Below are 23,475 nucleotides of genomic sequence, written 5' to 3' on the forward strand. Positions count from 1 at the left end.
CTCACTGTTTGCTGCTGTAATCATACTAAATGTAGTTTCTCCCAGAGTCTAATACCATTTGAACAAGAATTTGACTCCTATTTTAGTAGTTGCACAGCAGACAAGAGCTTTATTCTTTCTCTGCATGTGGAATAGTGCCTGGCTCTGGAGAGATCAAAGGGTGTGTTTGAGCTTTTGCTTTAGCAGGGCCCTGCCCCTAAATCTACCCCTGCCATCCAGGAGGTGAAGTTGAAATGCTTTTGTGCCCAGGACTCTATTTGATGTAGGGCCTTCTGGAGAAGTGTGGGGGAATGCTAGTGAGATGTAGTGGTTCTACAGAGTTCAAGTAATAGAGGAGGGTTTCAGGGTTTTTTGTTTGATTTACTGAAACAATTCTAGAAATTACTTATTTTGTAGCAGTCACACCAATCTGTCAAAAAGATACTTTTCAGGAAAGTGAAGACAAATTCTGACAGCATACACAGTTTTTTGCTATCCCGGTCTCTGCTCTGTTTGGCAGAGGACTTGGACTCTCTTTTTAGTTCCTCGAATGCTTTAGTGATTAACAGTCAAATTATGAAGTACAGTTAGTTTGACATGTCCTAACTCTAGCAGTTCCTGGAGTCAGTTTTCGTAAAGGAAGGGTGTCTTTTATTTGATACCCAGCTACACAAATACACATTGCCAAGGGGTCTGTGTGGAACACCTGATGTGCTGTGCATAATATCTGTAAGTGCCAGAGGAAGCTAATTCGACGTGGAGCTGTGCTTAGCTGAACTGAGAGAAGATTTATGCCATAAAATTGTGGATAAACAGTGGCATAGCTACCTCAATAAAGCCCTTGTTAATGGCATCTTCCTTCCTTTTTTTTTTTTTAATTAACATAATGAAAGTAAACTCTTTGAGTTCTTGGCTTTATAGAGGTAGCTATTTTACTGTTTATCCATATTTTTATCCTTTCTGTGTCTTTCTTCTCTCTGTTGTTGTTGCCTTTGGCAAGCTCTGGTATTTATATTTACCAAATGGAAGGAAAGGGCATGTTGTTTCTGTGAGCAGGCTGTGGGGTTTTGCTGTTGCCTTGGGAGACTACAAGATCAGTTCTGAAGTAACAAAACTTAAAATAACTCTGATCCTTTTATGGGCAGTGTTGCAGGATTTGGAAGTTCATAAGGTACCAGTTGTCACAACAAGGCACAAGTCTTGTCAATGTGGCTTTCTTGTAGAACTTGTATACATTACTTATGTTTTGAAAGCTATTCATTTCCTTTTTGCAGTTGCAAGGTGGTTAAGTACTGAAACCTGTGTTCCTCCTTGTAGTCTTAAATGGAGATTGGAAAAAAACAGAAGTGAAACGTGCATTTTCTCACACATAGGTAGCTGCATTGCCATGGTAACTTGGGGATTTCAAATTCTAAATGCACTATGTCTGTTCACAAAAATTGGACACGACTCCTGGAAACAGGGATACAAAGATATATCCTGGCCCTTTGTTTTCCTGGCCCTTTGTTTCTGTTACATACAGTGAAAGGGAATGTCTTCTTCATATGCAAGGCCTGTTGTTAAGTTCTCCATATGTGTTTGTCCTCTCGTAAACACCTTTTTTTTCTTCAAGAAAATGCCACAAAAAATTGAAATATTGTGTAAAAGTACTGCATAGCACCGTGGAAAGAAAATACATGAATAACTGTTACAAATTCTGCATGGACTTAATTGTATGTATTTTAAAAGTAAAACTACTCAGTTTTTCTACTCATGCACTTAATTCTTGTTTGTGTTGTTTGGGTTTGGTTTTTTTTTTTTTCAGTCCATAGTAAAATGGTAACTGTCTTAACTGTGGCACACGTATAATGTTTCTAAGACTAATTATTAAAATAGACATCATTTCTCAGGTGCTTTGTAATGGAGTGAGTAAGTCTGGCTGGAACTATGGTTGGCACATAACTTGTAGGCAGATTCTGGGTGCCATAGTAATCATCTTTCTTCTCAAGGAATTGTGTCCAGCTTTCATGTTTTTAAAGGGAAACTTGCAAGAGTATACCGAAACTTATGAATTCTGTGATGTGCTGATTTAATCTTATTTGTGTTATTTTTTCCAACAGTCCTTGCCACAGCAAGGGGCTCTTAACATGAAGTGAATCTAGGATGCTCACAGTGATCTCGGTGATTCCTACACCTTTATGTTTCTTCTGATGTGCAGTTTCTTATTGGAGAAGTTTTTGTAGTGCCCTGCAGGACTGGGCACAGGGATTTCCAGTTGTGTTTCCAGTGAGGTCTCCTTCCTTTCCCCCATTCTCCCTTTCACTTTTGACTTTCTCACTGTATAAATGAAATAATGGCAATCTTTGGGGTTTTTTGTAGTGTAGTTTGTTGGGGTTTTTTTTCAGTTCTCTGGACTGCATTAAAAGTTGGTCCTTTGCCTCTGATAGCTTGTTCTTCCCCCAGCCCCACGTTCCTCAAAGTTGAACTGTAGTAGATTGAGTGGAAGTAATTTTATAAACCTGTATAATTGGCTAATACAGAGGGTGCTGTAGGTGGGAACCAATACCAAGGAAATAGTACGTTCAACCCTCATCTGAAATTTAGGACTGTGAGATTGAAGAAGGAGAAACCATTGTAAAATCTCAGATCTCTTAAGTATTGGCATTTTAGATGGAGATAAAGATATCCTTGCCAAGTGTCATCCCTCCATTACTTTTCTTCCACTTCTTCTAGAAAATTAAAAAATTTTCTTTAACTGTATTAGCCAACTTTCAGAAGGAAAAACTGTAGGAAATGTGTCACTGCAGGGACTGCATTTTAAGTTCAGTGATGATTGGCAAAGGTAAAGACTGATATGCATAAAGCCTCCTAGTTAAATTTTAGTGCTCTTACTGTCAAGTTGTAGTAAGATTGTGTAGTAGTTAATTTCAGTTTCTAAGGCTTTTTTCAAACAGTTTTTGTCCTTCCACCCCCTCCTTCCCCCAGAGTATGTAGTGTAAAGCAAGTTAGATCTCTTGCTTTACTTATTTTTATTATCATAAAACCTGGTGGTTCTCTCCTAACATTACAATTGTGTAGTTTCACATTCGGCAGGAGGGGCTGTAAAACCAGGTGGAGAAGGCTTTAGCTTTATACTTAAAAACTTGCAAAGTGCATGATGTGGGGGAATGAGATGGGTTGTGAGCAAATCCTTTGTCTTGTTTGATGTCTGGTGCATAGTGATGTGCTCGCTGGCATAGGCTGGGTGGAGGCTGTGAGGAGACAGAAGAGGGAAAGACGCTTTCCCCATGCCAGCCATCAGGTCTGCAACACACATGGAAGTAGGACACAGCTTCTGAGACCAAGATACTTTATCCCCAGTGACTTTCCTGGACCATTGTGTGTGGTGCTTTAAATCTCCAGGGTTTATGCTTTCCTGTAATGAATGCTGTCAGCTTGAAAGATGGTCTTAATTGTTAGAATAAAAACTGTGGAGAAAATGGTTGATGTGCAGTACTTGGGAGGGTTTATAGCTCTTTGTTTTCCTGTCCCACTGCAATGGATACAGGCTGCATCAGCAGCATGGGAGGGTGCTCTGAAAAACTCCTGACCAGTTTCCTAACTACAGCCAGGCGACCAGTATCCTTGAATTTGTTGAAAAGTCCAGTTGTCCTTATGGTTAAGGGAAGGATACCTAATGACAGGATAAGGGCTTAACCAACTATGCAGCAGAGATTTGAGAAAAGTGATAATCATATCTCACAGGCAGCATAAACAAGGGGGTAGCTTTTTGTCCTCCTGATCTCTATTATTATTAGTAGTGTTAATATTATGGTTGCTGCTGCTTTTAACAGCAGAATCATGGAGGAAGCTGGAAATGGAGTAGATGCTTGCAATTCAGTGCATTGCTGCATTTCCTGAGGGTGCTTGCAGAGTGGTTTCTGTGCCTTCAGAAGGGGGGATGTGTGTAGTCCAGTGACTACCACCAATGGCTTTTCCTTAACACTTGTGTCTGGTCTGTTGCTCTGTGAAGGAACATGCTGGGTAGGTTCCTCAGTTGACTTACTTGAGGATGGTGGATCTGCAGTGTTATTCTGGAGTTCTAGGTCCAAGGGGAAAGATTTCATAATTTTATTCATTGTTTGTTATTTCAGCTTCTTGGTGTGACTTCAGTAGTCCCCTAGTGCTGGTGGGGTTGGGAGACACCAAGGATGTCTTGGAATGGGGGAATCATTGGCAGAGGAGGGAGGGTTGAGAAGTATGACATGAAAAGGAAGGTGAAGAGAGAAATAAATTGTTAGGATTGAAAAAAAAATTAGAATATGAGATAAATGTCCTGAAGCTGTTGACTACCTGACATCCTGACTGTTCCATGAAATCTGTCTGAAGCAAAAGATTGAGTTGCAACTCAGTTTACATTATAGCTGCTGCAGAGTTTTGACTTGTAGTTTTGTTGACAGTAAAATTTCATAGTCCTCTGTCTTTTCAGCTCTCTGTCATATTTGCTCAGCGGAAAATGAAATCTTGGAAGTGGTATGTTTGTTTAATTTGCGTCTGGCAGAGGAGGAATGATGCTGTGACAACTCTTAGTGCTGAGATAGCACGGGTTTTAAAAATAGGACAGTGAAGGCTTCTAAAGCTACATCATCATAGGTTTGCTGGCTAGAGCTGTATTTGCATTTTAGCATCCCTTTTGTTCACTTTGGCTCCAGCCAAGTATCCATTCACCTCAGTCTTTACCTCTGCCCTGTACCAGTGCTTTTTTTCTCTTTTTTTTTTCCTACTGTAGTCTTTTATAGCCAGGTCAGTGATCCTCCTCTGCTGAGAGAGGCTTCTCCTTGGTGTCTGTCTAATCTCAGTTTGCAACAGGTCACTATAGATTACTCTTTGGGGGAATGATTTTCGCCTTGTAGGGTGTCTTAAGACCTTTATTCCATCAAAAGCCCTGAGTCTCCTTGCTGCCTGTGAGTTTGGTCTGCGTTGCTGCAGGATGAAAAACAGATGCTCCTGATCCTGTACACAAAGACTCTTCTCAGTCCAGGTGTTGGGAATGCCGCTGTTGCTGGATAGGCTTTGCTTTGCTTCACTTCTGGTGTAGCTGTTGGGGCAGCTACATGTTGGCACTTAAAATAAGGACTTTTCCCTTGTTTTTGTAAAGACAGATGGTCCTCAGCCCTTGTGCTTGAGCTGTTCACAGAAGATTTTGGTCTTATCTGTTTCCTCGAAATGTATTTGTTTGTTTGTTCCTTCCTGGGTTTGGGGAGTAGATCTGCTGGCTAGAGGAAGGTGAATTTATTACAATGCTAGATCAACTTTTTAGAGGGATAATAGGGTCTTCGTGTTTTAAGGTACAGCAACATGTCCTACATTTCACACTTATGAACTTACTCCTGTGGATGTTAGTGCTATCTCTTGGAAAAGAAATCAATTGTAACAAATCAGTAACTGGTTCAGCGGATGATTTTATAACTTTGTACAGGTTTTCTGGGAGACCTGAGTGCCCCAATGGAAAGCTGTGTGCTGGGCAGGTTAACCTCTGTCAAGATGACCCATGAATACTCCCATGAATATCAAATTTACCCTGGAACAGGGTCTTGAGCTTCACTCTTGCTTGTTGATTGTGCTTTCAGGTGTACAGCCTGTTCCTGCAAAAGAAGCCTTATTTGCTTCTCTCTTTGTTAGAAGTAGTCTCCATATAATTGTGGAGGCTGGTACTGGAAGCCATCAGGCTTGTTTCTGCCATCAGTAATTTTCTTAGTGTTAAAAATACAAGATGCATCTCTTCCGAGTGCTGTTGAGATATAAGTACTCTAATAACATTGTGTAGCATTTCTTAAAAACCCATTAGGGGATGTTCAGAAAAAGTTGTTTTCTTGCTACAGCAATTTCGAGTTTCAACCAGTTTCTCTCTTTTTTTTTTTTTTAATTAACTGCAGATCAGCTGGAACGTGTGTTCTTGCGTCTTGGCCATGCAGAAACAGATGAGCAGTTACAGAACATCATTTCCAAATTCTTACCCCCTGTTCTCCTTAAGCTGTCCAGCACGCAGGAGGGAGTTCGCAAAAAGGTAAGGGTTCAGTTTGCCATAAAGGTATGTTGTCCTGATCAGGAAGAGGGAAATGCCCTTGATGTATCATGATTTGCTGTGCTTGGATGTTCTCCATGGAGAAAATTACTCTTTGAGAAAAAATTGTCGTGACCCTAATATATGTTTGTATTATACGTTTATTATACTTGTTAGAACTTAACAAAACAGTCATTGCTTGTAGCAGCAAGGCTTTTGCAGGTGTGTGGAGGCTGCATTTGTTTCCACTTGAGACCAGTTAGCTCTGAGTTAGCTGGAGACTGAGCCTTACTGCCATAGGGACAGTTGCCTTGGCTTCCAGGTTAGGTCTGTTGTCCTTCCAACCTGACTTATGGCACATGTGATGCAAGCTTGCTTCTGTGCATGGTATGCAATGAAGACCTACCCATTGATGTCCTTCATTTGGCTGATAACTGGAATAAGAGCAATAACCAAACAATTTTGAAGATGGAATTTGATACCTACCGGAAGGAATTCAGTTCCCTGCTACAGAAGGCAGCTTTATCACAGAATTCATTCAGGTACATTAATATGTACTTGAATGACCAAAACTGTTTGGTCTTTGCCTCTAACCAGGCACAGGAACAAGAACCAAGCAGTTTCAGAGGTGGAATTTAAGATGTACCTGGGGAATTCAGTTACCTGCATTAGGTTTTAGGTCTGGTGATAGAAGTGGACCAGAACCTTTTGAAGCAGTCTGCAGATGAAGTGTTGGGGGTTAGAGATGGAAAAGAAGCTTTTCATAATCCCCTCTTTGTCTTGTAGAAATAGGGAAATGGTCATACCTTCACAGGATTTTAGTAGATTTCAGAAGCTACAAGTAACTATAACACAGATTTTTCTTGAAGTTCTGCACAAAACACTGTCCTAACAATGGTTACATGAAAGTGTATCCATAGACATCGAGGCATTCCACTATGCCAAAATATGGATACTCCAGCTGAGATGGAGTGTTCTTCTGCATACCTGTTTACCATGTGCACTAAAAGCTCTGAAGAAAAGCATTTTGCTAGCTGGTGAAATTTCTTAGGGTATTTTTCTGTGACATTTTTTCCATAATCTGGAATGTGTTGTCATTTATTTTGGACTATTGTGAGATTCAGGAAAGAGGGAGGACTACTCTTTGGAAAATTAAATTTTAAGAAGTTTCTCAAAATCTCACAGCATACCTATGGTATATTGTAGTAGTAGTACTGTTAGTAGTTTTTTTGTGTTAGAGTGAATGATAAAATAAAATGCATTTCTTCTTCCTTTTATGTGGTTAAACTATAGATTTTTATCTACATCAGATGATTATAGTATTATAAGCAATTATAGCACTTCCATGTACTTCTTAGTATTTATCAAATTCATTGCAGCCATGGAAATTATCCTGAGTTCTGCTCTTGCCATATCAGTTGAAGGCATTTGACTTTTTCAGGCCATGGTTTGACAAATGAGTTAAATTCTACTCTAGGATGTCTTCTACAAAATCATTTACCCTACCAATGTCACACAAAGAACTAATCCAGAGTAAATTCACTCTGCTGGTTCAGATGTGCTCCAAGAATTATTTTTGCACGGGCAGCATTTGTGCCAGACTGAACACCCTGTCTCTTTAAATGCAGCCCAGGTGATGCCAGCAAAAACGTAAGTCATACTTGAAAGTGCTGACATTCACTTGGTTCAGGTCTGAAGACTAGTGCTGGATGAGATCCTTAGTGCACTGGTTTGATATCAATGACTAGAGAAGCAGGGCATGAGCTAAACCCTCACGCATATCCAAATCCAACCATGTCTTTTCTTACCAGCCACCATTGGTAATTTGAACATGTTCGTCAGGATCAGTACTAGTTGTATTTTCTACTCTTTCTCAAAGAAAGATCTGTGCAGACAAGTTTTTTCCTTTTTAAAATAGTATGAATTTTTGACTGTTGTTATAATAAATTGACAGCAGCAAAATTTGATAGCTGTCAGCATTACTTAGTTTGTCAGCTTATCTCTGGTCTCAATCACATGCTTGTGGTCAGCTCTGCAGTTTTGCTGGATTATAGCTGGACACTATTTTGTTTGACACTTAGTCATGGAGTGGATGCAAAGATGGTGTCTTAGCTCAATGAAGTTCAGCACATGTATGTTTCTATTGCAGACTTCAGTGACAGCAGTTCAACTGTTTTTTCAGCATACTATGACCAAGGCGATGATCCCTCAAAAGCACAGGACATCCTGGCTTTTTGATTTTAATTGCTTGAAGTCAACATGAATCTAGGACTGGCTCTGTCTGGTTTTACTGAAACTGAGCTGATTTCATCTAATGTCACTTATATTTTGCACCACCTTGCCATGAGAATATGATAGGGTTTGCAAGTGAGATGTAGATGTTCAGTGTGAATTCTCAGAATGGATATTTGTTCCAGAGTAGAGTTGTGTAGTTTTTCAAGTTACTCCATTCAGTTATGTTATCTCATTGAGTGGGTTTACAAATGACACTTTGCTGATGCTATGCTAAGAATAACTTAATGGGATTGTAGAATCGTGGGATAATTCAGTTTGGAGTGGACCTTAGAAGGTCTCCAGACTAATCTCCTATTTAAAACAGTCCATTACAAGTTCAGTTCAGGATGCTGAAGGTTTTACCTCTGGGGATAGAGACTGTACAAACTTTCTGGGCCCCGACTTCACAGCTTGAGAGTCCTCATCATGAGAAAGTATCACTTTGCACCCCTCTGGTTTCAACACACTATGGCCCCGGCTTAGCTCACTGTTCACCAGAGCCTGGGACCATCCCCCTACCACAGCAATTGCCTGTTCCCATTGGCATTGCTGCCGGGGCTCTGCCTGCCCAGGGCGTGGCTGCACATTGCTCCTGCCTGACAATCACAGCGCTCCCGTTGGCTTCCCCTCTTGGTTGAAGCATCTAAGTTCTGTAATGTTCCACTCCAAACGTAATTCTCATACACTTACTTGATAACTTTATTATGGGTGGCCATTTTTTCATAATATTTTTTTGTTTGTGTCATGAATTTGACTTATTCTGCAGCAATGCAGATTTCCAAGCCAGGCTCAGTTTTGAGGGATAGTAACCAACTGTAGAAAGAACTGATCATCTTCACTAATCCTTTCTGATATTTGTCCTGATGGAAGTTATTGGTTGTATTATGGTTTGGGACTTACATGTTTGTCTTAACAGTGACTTGGGACATGTCAAAGTGGTTTCAAGATAATCCAGTACATGATGGCTGCTGTTTTCTTAGAGATTAAATAATCAGTAAGCTCAGGCCTGATTTGTTTATAATAGGCCTGCCTGGTGGACTGAGGATCATGTGTGGAGTCCAAAGCAGTAAAATTAACGGTGCTTCTTTCAACGTTTTTGGGTTTTTTTCCTTCCTATCAGGTCATGGAATTGCTGGTTCATCTGAATAAGCGCATCAAAAGTCGTCCAAAAATTCAGCTTCCAGTAGAGACATTGCTAGTTCAATATCAAGATCCCTCTGCAGTGTCTTTTGTCACTGTAAGTGTCTGTTCTTCCAAGAATGTTTGCTGTTTTGCTTGTAACAAGCAGAATATTCTGTAAAGCTCTTGTATCTAGCTCTGTCAGTTTTCCTAGTAAGTATGTTATTATTACAAGGTTGAAGTTTTAAGAGCTTTTTTTAAACTAAAGTTATAGTCTGGTATGGGTGAAACTTAGTTTCATAAAGCATTTTTCAGTTTAAATTAGTGATAATTACTCTTGATATCTCGTGAATGCATGAATTGTCATTGTGTGTATTGTAGAGGGTCTGTTCATTGGTAGGAGATGTATCTTGCAAGCAGCCACCAATCCTTATCCTAATATGTGCAGAATCAGAGCGTTACTTAAAACCACCTGTATCTCTGAACACATGAGGACCTGTATTTTTATGTGGTTTTAGGATCAGGACCTTAGCTGAGCAGGAAAAGATGAAAAAAAAGTTAATTTATAGATGGCAAAACTTTACTAGATTATTTCATTCAATCTGGTTTAAAAAGTGAAAATGGTTTAAAAATGTTTTTGTGAAACCATGAGACAATTTGCATTTCAGTTTTGGTAGATCTATTGCAGACCACCACCACGAAACAAAAGTGATAAAATCATAGGGTAACTTTGTATTTTTCATTATACTATTCAGTCATGAGTAGTAAAAATTAAAAACAATGTCTTGGGAATTCATGGAGAAATATTTAGACTTTAAACAGCAGTAACATAGAAGTAATCTTAGATTGTCTTTACGCAAGTGGCATTACTGGCATTCACCTTTTAGAAATGGCTGAGGGCATCTAGGGTGGATGTGTGTTGTAGAGCAAAAAGAACTATCTTGTTTAAAGACATACTTGACATAAACTGTGCTTTTGGCTGGACATGTCAAAAACCTCTTTTCATTCATGTGTCTCAGTGATGCATCTTGTTTTGCGTCATAAGGCTTCATAATACTTTAACTTAAATGCCACCCACAAAGTAGCGTAGCGCTTCCCTCTTCAGCACTTCTTTCAGCCAGGTCATTGAACACAACTGTTACCTCTGCAGTTCTTGGCTGACTTTAGAGCAGCAGGACAGCAGTTAGATAGTCCGGTATTCAGTATTGCTCTGCTCTGCTCTCCTGTCACTGGATTCTTAATTGCATTTGCAGCTTTTAATTATGATTTAGAAACATGTTTTCAAGAGAAACCTTGCCTACGCTGCTGACTTTGTATTTATGCAATACTGCTCTCTATTTTATTTCAGAAATAGGTGAGAGAGAACATTACATTTGCTTTCCTTGAAGCTGCTCAGATATGGCTGCTTTTAGTGAAATTGGCAGTGAATAAGACAAGCCAGAGAGGGGTTTTTTGCATTGTTCATTTCTGTATTATTTTTTTCCACCTTTTGAAGTGGATGCCCAGCAAGACACGCTCTGAGTAGTTATTGCTGAGCCTGCCTTTCAGTAGCTATCAGTCCCTACAAGTCTTAGACTTAAGAAATTGGTCTTCCAACACATATGTTGTTCCCAACACCCAGTAACACAACATACAAGAGTTTAAAGAACACATACTTGTTTTGCACTCTTGCAATACTATGTGCTTTTTCTACTCCTTTAGAATTTTACCATAATTTATGTTAAGATGGGATACCCCCGTCTGCCTGTGGAAAAACAATGTGAATTGGCTCCAACCCTTCTCACTGCAATGGAAGGGAAACCTCAGCCACAACAAGACAGGTATAACTACTTATTTTTGTAGTGAATTCTATTGGTATTGTTTCAGTAAAATAATTTGTATCAGTTTGTTGAAATATTTCTTTCCCTGGGTACTATCTTCATTGTTTGGGATGTTCTTGGCTTGTACAGTTTGGATCAGCAATCCAGTAGTTTGGATGGTATGAAGAATTCAAATAGTCTACTGTTGTAATAGTACAGGATCTGCATCAGCAGACTCCTTGATAAGAGGCCTGTGTTATGAGGGAAATTAAATGCCTGTCCATATCCCCTGTACATCTTCATCAAATTCTGGTTTCCGGCTTAAGGTCAGACCTTCAGTAAATATCCTCTGTCTAGCAGCAGGAACAGCACTAGATGTTTCATATTGGCCACTCTAAATTGAGAGAGAACCAAAATTCTTACTTACTTGGTACACAAAGTTGTAATAAATAAAAAAAGACTGAAGTTGGGGACTGCTGTATATTAACCTCTAGAAAACTGTTAATAATGGACCTGATTCTTATTTACATTGAGATGAGTTTCCACTGTGTCGACATTGGAAAATGGGATTAAAATAATATCTTCATTCACTCTACATTACTGTGATGGTGTAGAAGTATTTTAAAAGTGACCTTATTGAAAAGTCTTGCAGTGAAATCTTGTTTCTGTTCATGAGATCGGTATGAAAATCCAGGAGCAGGGTTCTGCCCTGTCCAAAAAGTGAGTGCATGAGTGAAGAGAAAGTGCGTGAGTTTGGAAAGTCTGGCTGCTGTATAGTCAATGTATTTGTCTATGTTTCTTGAGGATGAGAAAGTCATAGATTATATTTTTTGGCATAATTATGGAGCTATCAAAAGCCTGGACAAAGGCAGTGACTGTATCTCTCTAGATGTGTGTCTGTGCATGCATGCAGACATATATGTTCTATTTTAAGGGCAAATCCTAACTCATCTTCTGCCTTCCATTTTTAAATACATCAAGTGGCAGATAGAGGCAACTGAATATGGGTAACTTTTGTTAACATTTTCTTCTTTGCTATTAAGGACCAGATGTGTTGTAAAAGGTTTCTCTCTTGAATGTTGTGAATAAACAGGTGTGGTTTTTTTAATGGTTGCAGTAAATATAATTGTTTTTCAGCCTAATGCATCTTCTAATACCAACCCTTTTTCACATGAAATACCCTGCTGAACCACTGAAAGCAGCAGCTTCTCCCTTTAATCTTGCTGAAAAACCAAAGACTGTACAGCTGCTTTTGGACTTTATGTTGGATGTTCTTCTTATGCCTTATGGGTGAGTTGATACCATTCTTCTCTAGTATCAATGTGTTCTTAACTACACCGTTGGAAACTCATTTAAAATATGCTGTTATTTCCTATCTCAGATGAAGCCAGTTACATGTTTCAGTAAGGTAGAAAGCAGGGTGCTAATTTTAAGAATGGGATCACCATTTTCCTTATTTTACAAAATGTCTCTTTTCCACTTAATTAGGTATTCTGCTAATCTGTCCTTACGTCATTGGAGATCAAAATGAAACTATTAGACAAGTGAGCTATCTGTTAAATAACTAAACCTTTCATGTAGAACTCCTACCAAAATGTGTGCTCATCTTCCTGTAGTTGAATTTTAAGGCTTATACTACTCTGGGGTCATAAACAAACATAATCTCTGAAAACTTGTGCTTTCCAGAGGGGAATCTTTAATAACAAGATTTGTCTTTCATCTGTCTTGGGGTGAAAAATGTTTAGACTGCGATGGTGTTGTCTTAGTGTGATTGCTGTTTCTGAAAGCAAGAAGAATGTACAGAGCAACTTAAATTTATTGATCACTGCTTTGTTAGGAACCTTCTAGTGTCTAAAATCAATACTTGCTCAAAATCCTCCAGTTAATTTTCCACTAACTTTTTTTGCTGTCTTTGTATTGCTAGGTAAGCTTTTGCTTTGAAAGAAAATAGAAATAATTTTAACAGTAGAACATATTTCTTTTTTTTTTTCCTGACACAAAACCATTTCCCATAGGGTTGGTTCCAATAGAATTTTTCTGAGCACCTAACTCTTGCTCACCTGAGTGGATTAACCTAAGGGAGTTAGTTTAAAATAGTGAGCATGTAATCTTTCTCCGGGTAGCTTTGCTGGAGCCCATGCACCTATCAGATGTTTCAGGGGCCACTTTCTTTCTGTTTGAATGTGTAGAATCTTGCAGCTTGTAATTTAAAATGCTTAGGCTGCTCTTCTGTTCACAGCTCAAACTCTTCAGTTGGCCTAGGTTTGTGCTCTTAGCTTCATCCCCACGCTGTTGGGGCTGTAGCTTCTGCAGATGAAGTCCTTGGGCTTTGCAGTGAGACTTCACTCCCTTCCACACTTTTGTACTCTGGCCAGGCAGGAGTTTTTAAATCACAGAATCCTATAGATTGAAAGATCTGAGAAAATACTCAGATGTCAAAAGTAGGGGGTGAAGGTTTTAATTTTCTTTCCAGAAGGTGCTTATAGAGTGTCTTCAGCTAGCCTGTGGCACTGGATATCTGTGTCTTGAAGTCTTGCTCCCTGATGTGAGACTGCAGCAGTTTACAGCTAATTTGTGCTTGTTAGAACTTCTCTGTCACTGCCCAGTTGTGAATTAGCCTTGCCACATAGTAAACCAACAAAGCTTAACTGTAGGGCTTAAAGCTAACAATCAAGCGTTTAAAGCTTTGACTAATGAGACTTGGAATGAATATTTATCCTTATTGTTGAGACTGTTTATCTCTTTTTGTTGCCTGTGTGCTGAATGCAGAACAGTGAATGTCTGGCTGGGGTCAAGTAATTCTTGTTGGTCTCTGCACTGCAATTTTGGTGCTTCCAAGGATGGGTGGAGAGGTGGAGTGGCTTTTGTGAAAGGTTGGAGATGTGCACAGGGCAGCTAGACTAGCCAGTCTTCCAAAAGACCAAGACTTGTAAACTTAATCTTTTTATTTTTGCTTTCCTTACATGTCCAGCGCTAAAACTGCTGTTTTCCAAGACAATACCTCATTTATTTATTTTCTATATGAGGGTTTGTTTCCTGCCACTTTTGTTGCATATGCTTCTTTATTTCCCTTGGTAGGTTTGTGTTTTTCACATGTCATTGAAGCTTTTAGCACAACTTTCTTGAATGTAGTGCTGTATATGTATTTATTTCTAAGACAAGAGAGTGAATTCTTTCTGGTTTGTAACCTGTGAACCTCTTCAGGCAATGCCAGTGAACCCTTTCCTAACTGAGGTTTGTTTTCAGTTACAGTGAGATCATTTATGGCTCTTGCAGAATATGTTGGGATAACTGGTAGCAGAGTCTCAAATTCTCTTGTATATTAGAGTCATGGGATTAAAGAAAAATATATGAAGTTGGGCAGGTTATGTGTATTCCTTCATTCCAGTATCTAATTCAGCTGATAATGTGCATTGTAAAGCCTCTAATGAAAGTCTTTTCCCGCCTGCTTAGGTTCGTATTGAATGAATCTCAAAGTCGACAAAATGTGCCCTCCACCCAGGGCTCTTCACTGAGTAGCGCAGGAGGTTCTGGAATCCCTCAGCCGCCTCCAGGGATGAGCTTTTATGCAGCCAAAAGGGTAATTGGAGATAGTCCATGGACACCAGAGCTGCTAGAACAGGTACTCAGAGGTGTGGGGCTGGTCCTTGAGGAACTAGGGGTGGACACAGATAGAGGAATGGAGGGCCAGAGGGAAATATGTAACTAAATTGGACAGATCTTTAGTTGCCCTGAGGGAATTTATTGAGGGACTTTGCATGATGCCTTAAGGAATTTCGGAGAGGTGAGATAGGAGGAAGGTGGCAGCAGTTCTCGGAGCTGATTAGGAAGAAGCTGTGGCTGCAGCCTACTCTTGTGTTTTCCTCCTAAAGGTTGCAACAGTGTCTTCTGTTTATGAGGCCTTTTTGGCAGCAGAGTAACAGTGTATCCCTAATGGTCATGCTGATACTTTGCTGCAGGTGACTGCTTTGACAGGAGGCAAGAGGATTGCTCATCTGAAAGGATGGAGAACGTGTGAACTTATTCTTAGCAAGCAGAAGCCACGATTTCAGACATCTGAACTGCTACAGTTACTGTAACATCCAGTTTTTTTGTCAGTAATACTGTCTTTACTTTCCCTGGTGTTGAACAGTGTAAGCTGGGGATAGTGAAATTCATTGAAGCTGAGCAAGTGCCCGAACTTGAAGCTGTTATACACCTGGTTGTAGCCTCCAGTGATACAAGACACAGTGTTGCCACTGCAGCAGACCTTGAACTAAAGAGCAAACAAAGGTATGGTCTGGATGTTTGGAAAAGACAGTATGTTAGTGTCTTAAGCTAGCTGCAGTGAATGTAATGCTCCAGAGAGGCTGTGCTTTGAAAGGAGGAAAGCTGCAGTCCCCTGTGTACCTGTGAAGCTGCCACGTATTCACACCAGGCTGGGAATGGTGTGGCTTCACCACATGGGAATATCACTTGGCTTTGGAACTGACAGCTTTAATTGTGTAGTTTTGATCTTTTTTTATATTGCTTTTGAGCCATTTTCTTACCAAATGATAGTGAATATCATTAGTTTTCACTTTATCCTCTGTGGGTTATCAATGGTCAATAAGGCCCTAGTAAATGGTTCCCAGAAAGGTATATTTTCATTTAATTTATTAAGAGAGTAAAGAGAATAATTGTGAAATTAATCACAGTCTAGGAAGTTTGGCAGCTACTGTTCTCTGCATTATTAAAACTTTGGCTTGGCTGCAGTTCACCTTTCATCATCTAAAGACAATGCTTCTGTCTTTAACTCATCATGAGGCCAGAGTAATGGCTATTGGTACTATTGGCTGAGACATTGATCGTGGGAGGTTTGCTGGCTCATGCCAGATGAGATGGGAGCAAGACAGGCCTGTCTTTGAAATGTGTAGGTGGCTTCTATAGGACTCTTTAACTTGAAGTCAGACAGAATAACTGTGTGGATGAAATGCATGTTAATATGTGATGTTAAGTGTGTTTTATAAGAAATATATGCTAGTTCATGGATTAGCATTCTATATTCAGTTGGTATATTACTGTGGTCTGTATATCTTATTTCACTGGGAGAGAAGGGAACACATAGGTTTCTCACAAATTATTTGATAATATGTTGTCAGAAATTGTAGGTGTAATCACTTCACGTTCTTTATATATGTGTGGGAAGAGTGGTTACAAGTCAAACTAGTTCTGTTTAAACTTTGGGAGGAATGTGAGTATGATGCAAAATGCTGTAAACCACATATATTTGGAGAAGCAGTCAGAGGTCAGAATCATAACATGTTGCTGTTCAATGTGGTTTTTTTCTTCAGTTTAATTGACTGGAACAATCCTGCTATCATCAACAAAATGTATAAAGTGTATCTTGGGGATATACCACTGAAAACCAAGGAGGTAAGATTTGCCTTCAGAGTTGCATATCTTCTTAATTTCTGAAGAAGTAATTTTAGTTGCTTATTTTATTTGAAGAAGACATAAGTTTATTTCTTAAATCTGTCACTTCCTTTGATCTCTACTTTCACTGAACATTTGTGCTATTGAATAATTTTTTTCTCTGTCCCAGTGTGTTCTGATTTGCAGTAGAAAGTAATTAAGCTAACTTAAAAGTGCTGCTGTCCAAAGATGTGCTATTTCACCTCTGTTTCTGACAGGGATCTGTTCTGAAACCAGAAATGAAACGAGAATCAGTCAGTACGCGTGTTAAATTAAAGATAGTTCCTCATCTGCTGCGATCCAGGCAAGCTGCAGAAATGTTCCCAGCTAACATTCAGGTATGCTTAAGTTCCAGATAGGGTTTTCCTTATGACCTTGATAATACAGTTCCTCCAGTATGTAGAGGAGGGAAGCATTATTACTGATGACAGTGTTTAGAGAAGAGGGGGGATTGGAAATCTTTTGAAAGTGAAGCCAGATACTTACTGATCTGCTCCTTCTCCCCTTTGGTCAGGTGGTTTATGATGGACTCTTTGGTGCAAACACAAATGCAAAACTGAGAAGTCTGTCGCTGCAGTTTGTGCATCATATTTGTATCATGTAAGTAATTCAGAGAGCACAATGTTTTTCAGTTATTTGCTTAAAAACCACTCTGTTCAATAAATATGTAACTGAACTAAGAAGTACTAAAACTCATAGGAAATAAGGGGTTTTTTACTTAATCCTGATAGTTCTGTGTCTGTCCTTGCATGCAGTAAAGTGTAATTTCTCAGCTTGTTTCAGTTGAGAAAAAGTGACACTAGAGAAGATACTTTTAAGGGATGCAAAAGATAATATTTTGTTTGTTGGTGTCTCTAATTGCAGTTGTCCAGAGAGTAAAATAAAGCCATTAGGCCCAATGCTTTTAAATGGACTTACAAAGCTGATCAATGAATACAAAGAGGTAAGATGAAAGGTTCTTTACTATAATTATTCAGATGAATGCAAACAAAAGACAAATACCTTTATGATGGAAACCGATGAATCTTTTTGTGGTGGTTGCCTGAGACAGCTGTGAAAGGATACCTTTCAAAAAATTTTGTTGGAAGAGAAGCAAATATTTTAAAAGGCTATATAGGGAAATTATTTGTTCAACACCTACAGATAGGTGCTTGGGCACCATTTGCAGTCACAGGAAGTGATAGTGTTGAGACTCTAAAGAGTGAGGCCAGAGTAGCATCTAGCTGCTGTTACTCTGGAGTACACAGGGACCTCACCTCTGGGTGTCTATCCTGTTGTGATAAACAGCTGTATAGGCCTGCTTGGAATGCTTTCCATCCTACCTGTCCAGAGATGGTATTGTGATGGGAAGGGTGTTAACAAACAGAACTGCAAATGCCAGTCTGGCCTGACGAGGTGCTTTCAGTGCAATTTCAGAAGGCAAATTCCACATGATACTGCTACATGTACCTTACAAAGGACTGATGTTGCAGATAACACTTTCTGCAGCTTTGAACCTCTTGCTGCTTCATTTGAGCTGTTGAATGTGACTTTCTGGCCTGAGTTAGTGCTTGAATGCATGGGCCTCCCCTGCCATTGGGAAGGGCATGAAAAGGGAGTGTTCATGGTATAGTAAGCCCATATATAAATGTGCTGCAGGATCCGTTTTGCAAACAGCTTCTTTTGTTTACAGCTGCTGTTTAGGTCTAGTGGAAAGTTTCTGTTGCTCTGCTACTGTTTCTTATACTCACTGAATCTCCTTATCTGTCACTCTTGAAATAAAATGTGATTAGCTGAGACCAGAAGGGACATTTACATTTTACCTCTATTTGCAATTGTTCTGTTTCTTGGAGAAAAGTGTGCTCCCTCTGTTCCTATAAAATGCTTTTATTTTTGGATAGGAATGTTTTATGTTTCAGGATTGTTTTTCCATGAAAGCCTATTTAAACACTTTGTAGACAGGCTTTAAAGTTAATGTTTAATTATAAAAAATACACTGTCATGTATTTCTGGTTTTGCTGAATTTTATTTATTGTTTTATCATTCAAGGATTCAAAACTGCTGTCAATGGCATATTCAGCGGTTGGAAAGCTCTCCAGGTAACTGAAGCACCATTTAAGCAATGGTACATTGAATAATTTTTCCAGAGTAATCAGTTAATTTATCAGTAGCAAGCTTTATGCCACCTGCCAATTTTGCAGCTGAGTGCATGGTGCAGAGAAAAGCATTCTTCTTGTGACATCTCCAGAGATGTAAAAAGAAATATGTTCTAGTTGATAGTTTCTCTAGCAGTGATTAATGGCAGCTCATTAATTATGAACAGAATTTAAGAAATAGTTTCACTTTCAGGATTGCCAGAAACATAAATTAAAGAAATATACAGTGAAGACTAGAGGGCATGAAAATAGACAAGTGCCATGTTCAGTCATGTGCTGGTGATCCGTAGAATGTTTCACTTTCCAAACTGTGTTAAGGGAGGGAGAGTGTGCTGCTTTATGATGGATATGGCTAAGATAAGGCAAACTTTCTGTGCTGGCTCTGATTGGTCTTCCCCTCATCCCACATTGTAATTGTCAAACAATGAAATGTGAAGGATTTCAATTGAAAGAACCAAAAGCTTCATGAATTAAAATCTCTTGTTTCAGCCGAATGCCTCAGCTGTTTACCAAGGATATAGCACTGGTTCAACAGTTTTTTGAAGCTTTATGCAAGGTGGGTACTGGTGGGGCTTTGGGGAATCATTGGTGTTTTTTGCTAGTTTTGCTTAATTCTTGACACCACACTCTGTAAAGTGAAAACTCTTGGTTTTATACTGCAGGAAGATGCTGATACTAGGCTTGCCATTCAGGAGGCGTTGTCTATGATGGTTGGAGCATACAGTAACTTGGAAGGAGCCCAGCGTACCCTAATGGAAGCTCTTGTAGCTTCTTATTTAATAAAGGTATTTTCAGTGGAGTCAAAATTACCTTAAAAAAAAATCGCTATTAATTGTTTTCCTGACACTTCTGTTAGATACTTTTGGAATAAGTGTCCCTTTTCTTACTGAGTGTATTGGCCTGTCTGGGAGAAGGGGTGAGGAAGTGTTTGCCTGAATAAAATATTTTTAATATGGCTCAGTGTCTGCACGGAAAGTGACAGTGCAGTTCTCTGTGTTCTGTTTAGCAAACAAACAAATCCATTGCAATTGCACTGTATGTTTCTTGTCTCCTTGTAAGGAAACTCTGAGAAGTAGATGCTTCAAGGACAGTGTCTTTTGAAATGCTTTGAGCCAGCAGGAGTTTGGTAGAAGGGATCAGTCACTGCTAAGTGGGATTTCAGTGGGCTATGTGATTTCTGACACAAGGCTCCTGGGAACTTACCCAAGAATTCAGCCTTAAGGCACTAGTTTAGACTAAACCACACTTGACTGACTCTCTTACTTTACTGAGTACCTTCTTCATGTTCAGAATACGCCAGAGGTCTGAATTTTCAGAAAGAGTGCTTTTTGTATACTCCATGCTTGTATGGGTACTCAGGCTGACTGGACGTATATGTATTTCTAGTGTAAGAGACTATTTTTTTGCTGTTGACTCTTGACTCTTTTGCTCAAAGGATCTAGGTCTCCAGGTAGTACCTTTTTGAGACTCTCATGTCTTGTAGACAGAATGACCACCCTAGGCTCATGTTTCTCTTCCACTTCTGGCTGTGCTGCTCCGAAGCATAGCTTTTTTTTCTGTGGATAGATGATGTATGTTATATTTATTTCAAAATTGCCTGGATGGAACAGTTCAGTTGTCCAAGAATGAGTGATAACCCTGATTTACCATTCCCCAAAAATGCGCCTGTGTTTAATTAAACATTTCATTCCACCCTTGTGTGTATATGAGAAGCTTTTCCCCATCTCCTGCCGTATGAAGAGTTAGCATGAATAGTGTCTCAAAATGTCTAAAGTCTTTGAGTCATGTTGGTACCAGAGGACAAAACAGTCTACTGATGGTGTAAAAGTGGTGAGTGCAAGTAATTAGTGCTGTCATTTAAAACTCAACCATATGTTTGTGTCTTTTCCCTTTAAGCCTGAAGTTCAAGTACGTCAAGTGGCTGTGAAATTTGCTAGCACAGTGTTCCCTCCAGATCATATCCCTTCCAGATACTTGCTCCTGTTAGCCGCAGGGGACCCGTAAGTTATTTTCCTCTCTAAGTTATTTTCATATGTGTATATATATGCACGCACACTTATATATTTGCATCCAGTGTATATTTGGATTAAATATGAATGCCTGTATATACGTATGTATGTAAGTCTGCACATAAATAACTCACAGAAGATCAAATATGATAATTCAGAATTAACGTTTGCATAGGGACATTCTTGGCGGTTCTGTGGAGAACTGTTAACTGTACTCTGTGATACTCTTCGCTTTGGACTGTTTTTCTTGTTTCAGATGAATTGCTGTCACTAAAGCACTTCATGTTAATGATCAGTTGCAATTACAAAGTAGAAATGCGTTAACTGAAATCAGTTTCGCAGTGGCTAGGAATTATTTTTTCCTGGCAAATTTTATCAGTCTATTTTTAGCTGGTATTTGTAAAGAGTCAAGAGCATGCACTTGTGGGCGTTGCTGCACTCTTCTGAGGTGTGGGTGACTTGTTAAATTACACTAATCATTTCATTTGCAGTCTTCTGTCGCCGCAGTGTAAGTGGTGGGGATTTTTCGTACTTAACTTTAATTGCTCAATTTTTGATGTAAGTAGCTATTATGTAACTAAGGAAAGCTAAACAGATCAATTGCAACAGCTCTATCACTGCAGTGTCAGCACTGTTTCAGAAATAGTTATATGCTGTTAAGGAAATAATGATAAACCTGATAGGTGTTGGCTGAAGCTTGACTATAGGAAGTGACAGGGAGGAGTAGCAGATAGGAAAAGAGAGATGTGGGAACCAGGAACTGCTGATGAACACTAGAAGGATGTAAGAGCAGCAGAAGTGAGCTATACAGATGGTTTTGCAGAGGCCACTCATTACTATCCTTTTTTTCTTTCCCCTCTCTAAAGTAAACAAATCATTAAAAGTTCTAATGCAGGATTTTTTCTCCCTTCCTTTCAAAAAAAAACCCCACGTCTCATTTAAAAACTGTTCTCTCTCCCCCAGCTTCCCATCATACCTTACTGATCATTAGAGGCCATTTGTTCCATGCAAATAATGTCTGTTTTTTATCTTTTCTTCTGAAAGACGAGAGGAGGTACATGGAGAAGCCCAGCGGGTACTGAGAACATTTTCTGGAAAAAATGAGAAGGAGAGTTCTGGGAAGCAGCTGCCTTCCTTCCCTGAAATGGTCCTTTACATTCAAGAGAAGGTATGATGCTTCTGTCCCAATAAATGACAAATACGTACCTGATGCTCAGGCATGTGGTCTTCCCTTCCCTGTGTCTGTCTCCCTCACCCTCCCCAAGGAATAAACTTAGTGAAAATCACAGAGAGGACCACACATAGTATTGCAGTTGCCAAGATTAACACTCATTACTTTCTGCTGGCAGTAATTGCAAGAGATCCAAGTGTTAAGTAATGAGGCAGATCCTTGTAACAAAGTGGGTGTTTTGCTTTGTTTCAATTTGTGCAAATGATGTGTGGAAAGGGGCAATCTAGTATTCAAGGCTGATAATCCAGCATTTTTCTCAAATAGGGCTTGCTCACAAACGTGTTCTAAAGGCACAAGAGGACTGTTGCAGCTCGAGGGGTTTCTGGGGGTCACTGCTGCTGCTCTGTGAAGGTTTTCAGGGCTGGAATCACCCCCCACCCCGCCCATCCCTCGTGGCAGGGACAGGCGGTGGAGGTACTTAAGCCAGGAGACAGAGACCAGCTGGGAATCCAGCAGCAAAGAAGAGCCTTTGTTCAAATTTCCCGCAGCTTGTAAGGGCTGCTGGGCCAAAGAGGGGATTGGCCATTTGGCTAGCCAGTGCAAGGAGACAATATAGTAACTATGGCAACACAGAAACCAATGGTAGACAAGTGAGTTAACAACTTCCAAACCCCGGCAGAGGACCACTCTCTTTTTGGCCCAGTGAAAAATAATGTGCATAAAACAGAAAAAAGATTCTGTGCTATAAAGGAGATACTGGAATAAGTGGAAAAAGTCTGATTTGTTGACCTAAAGGCTTAATTTTTCATCTTCGCTGCGATTTGTGGGCATAATGGCCACATAACTAGCCTTTCATGAGTTTAGTGGAATGATATGCCAAAAACTGTGCCACTCATTTTACCCTCACTGTTTGCACTGAGAACTTGTCTAGAGAAGTGTTAAAATATACTCTGTGTTACACACTTCCTTGTAGAGTATCTGTAGTAGGCTTATAAGCTCTAAAGATGTGGAGAGTCACTGGCAATATTTTTGTTCCTGTTATCATCTACTTTTTAAAGAAATTTCAGAAGTTTGTGATGTTGGAACATGTCTGGTTTTGTCAGAGATCTGCAGTAGCAGAACCCTTAAACCTGGCAGATTTCTTGTGAAATGTTGTGTTCTCTAATGGTGGTGTACTCCGTTGGTGTACTCTGCTACTATATAAAGTATTTGAAGCTTCACGAGAACTTGTTTTTTGTCTAGAATGCTGGTTATTTAAATATGTATTTTAATGTTAAGAAACCAAGATTGAGTTTTAGTGTGTGTCCCTTTGTAGGTAATTTTAAAATTTTTCTTAACACTTGTAATATCGCTAAATATGGATCAGTGTAGTTTAATCACTGCTGAGAAAAGCAAGATGCCCTCATTCATGAGGAAACTTAAAAAAGAATTTTTGAGCACTTTTCAGATCTCCCTTACATTCCTGAAGGTGAATTTCAAAATCCCAGAGGTGCATTAATTTGGTTAGTTATCTCTAAATGTGAACTTTCACACA

General features: G+C 39.5%; 1 protein-coding gene across 1 annotated transcript in view; it reads left to right on the forward strand.

Annotated features, from left to right (window-relative positions):
- Nucleotides 1-23,475, forward strand: part of ECPAS (Ecm29 proteasome adaptor and scaffold) — a 61,058-nt gene that overhangs the window by 2,724 nt on the left and 34,859 nt on the right. Inside the window, exons 2-16 of the mRNA XM_029965371.1 lie at nucleotides 5,874-6,004; nucleotides 9,396-9,512; nucleotides 11,096-11,214; nucleotides 12,331-12,483; nucleotides 14,647-14,815; nucleotides 15,326-15,465; nucleotides 16,506-16,587; nucleotides 16,845-16,964; nucleotides 17,141-17,226; nucleotides 17,491-17,569; nucleotides 18,655-18,704; nucleotides 19,251-19,317; nucleotides 19,424-19,546; nucleotides 20,658-20,761; nucleotides 21,815-21,938. Coding sequence (XP_029821231.1) covers nucleotides 5,874-6,004; nucleotides 9,396-9,512; nucleotides 11,096-11,214; nucleotides 12,331-12,483; nucleotides 14,647-14,815; nucleotides 15,326-15,465; nucleotides 16,506-16,587; nucleotides 16,845-16,964; nucleotides 17,141-17,226; nucleotides 17,491-17,569; nucleotides 18,655-18,704; nucleotides 19,251-19,317; nucleotides 19,424-19,546; nucleotides 20,658-20,761; nucleotides 21,815-21,938 — 1,664 coding nt within the window. The remainder of the gene's footprint in view (nucleotides 1-5,873; nucleotides 6,005-9,395; nucleotides 9,513-11,095; nucleotides 11,215-12,330; nucleotides 12,484-14,646; nucleotides 14,816-15,325; nucleotides 15,466-16,505; nucleotides 16,588-16,844; nucleotides 16,965-17,140; nucleotides 17,227-17,490; nucleotides 17,570-18,654; nucleotides 18,705-19,250; nucleotides 19,318-19,423; nucleotides 19,547-20,657; nucleotides 20,762-21,814; nucleotides 21,939-23,475) is intronic.

Source organism: Manacus vitellinus, unplaced genomic scaffold (assembly GCF_001715985.3).
Source record: "Manacus vitellinus isolate BGI_N305 unplaced genomic scaffold, ASM171598v3 scaffold_9_pilon, whole genome shotgun sequence".
Taxonomy (NCBI): Eukaryota; Metazoa; Chordata; class Aves; order Passeriformes; family Pipridae; genus Manacus; species Manacus vitellinus.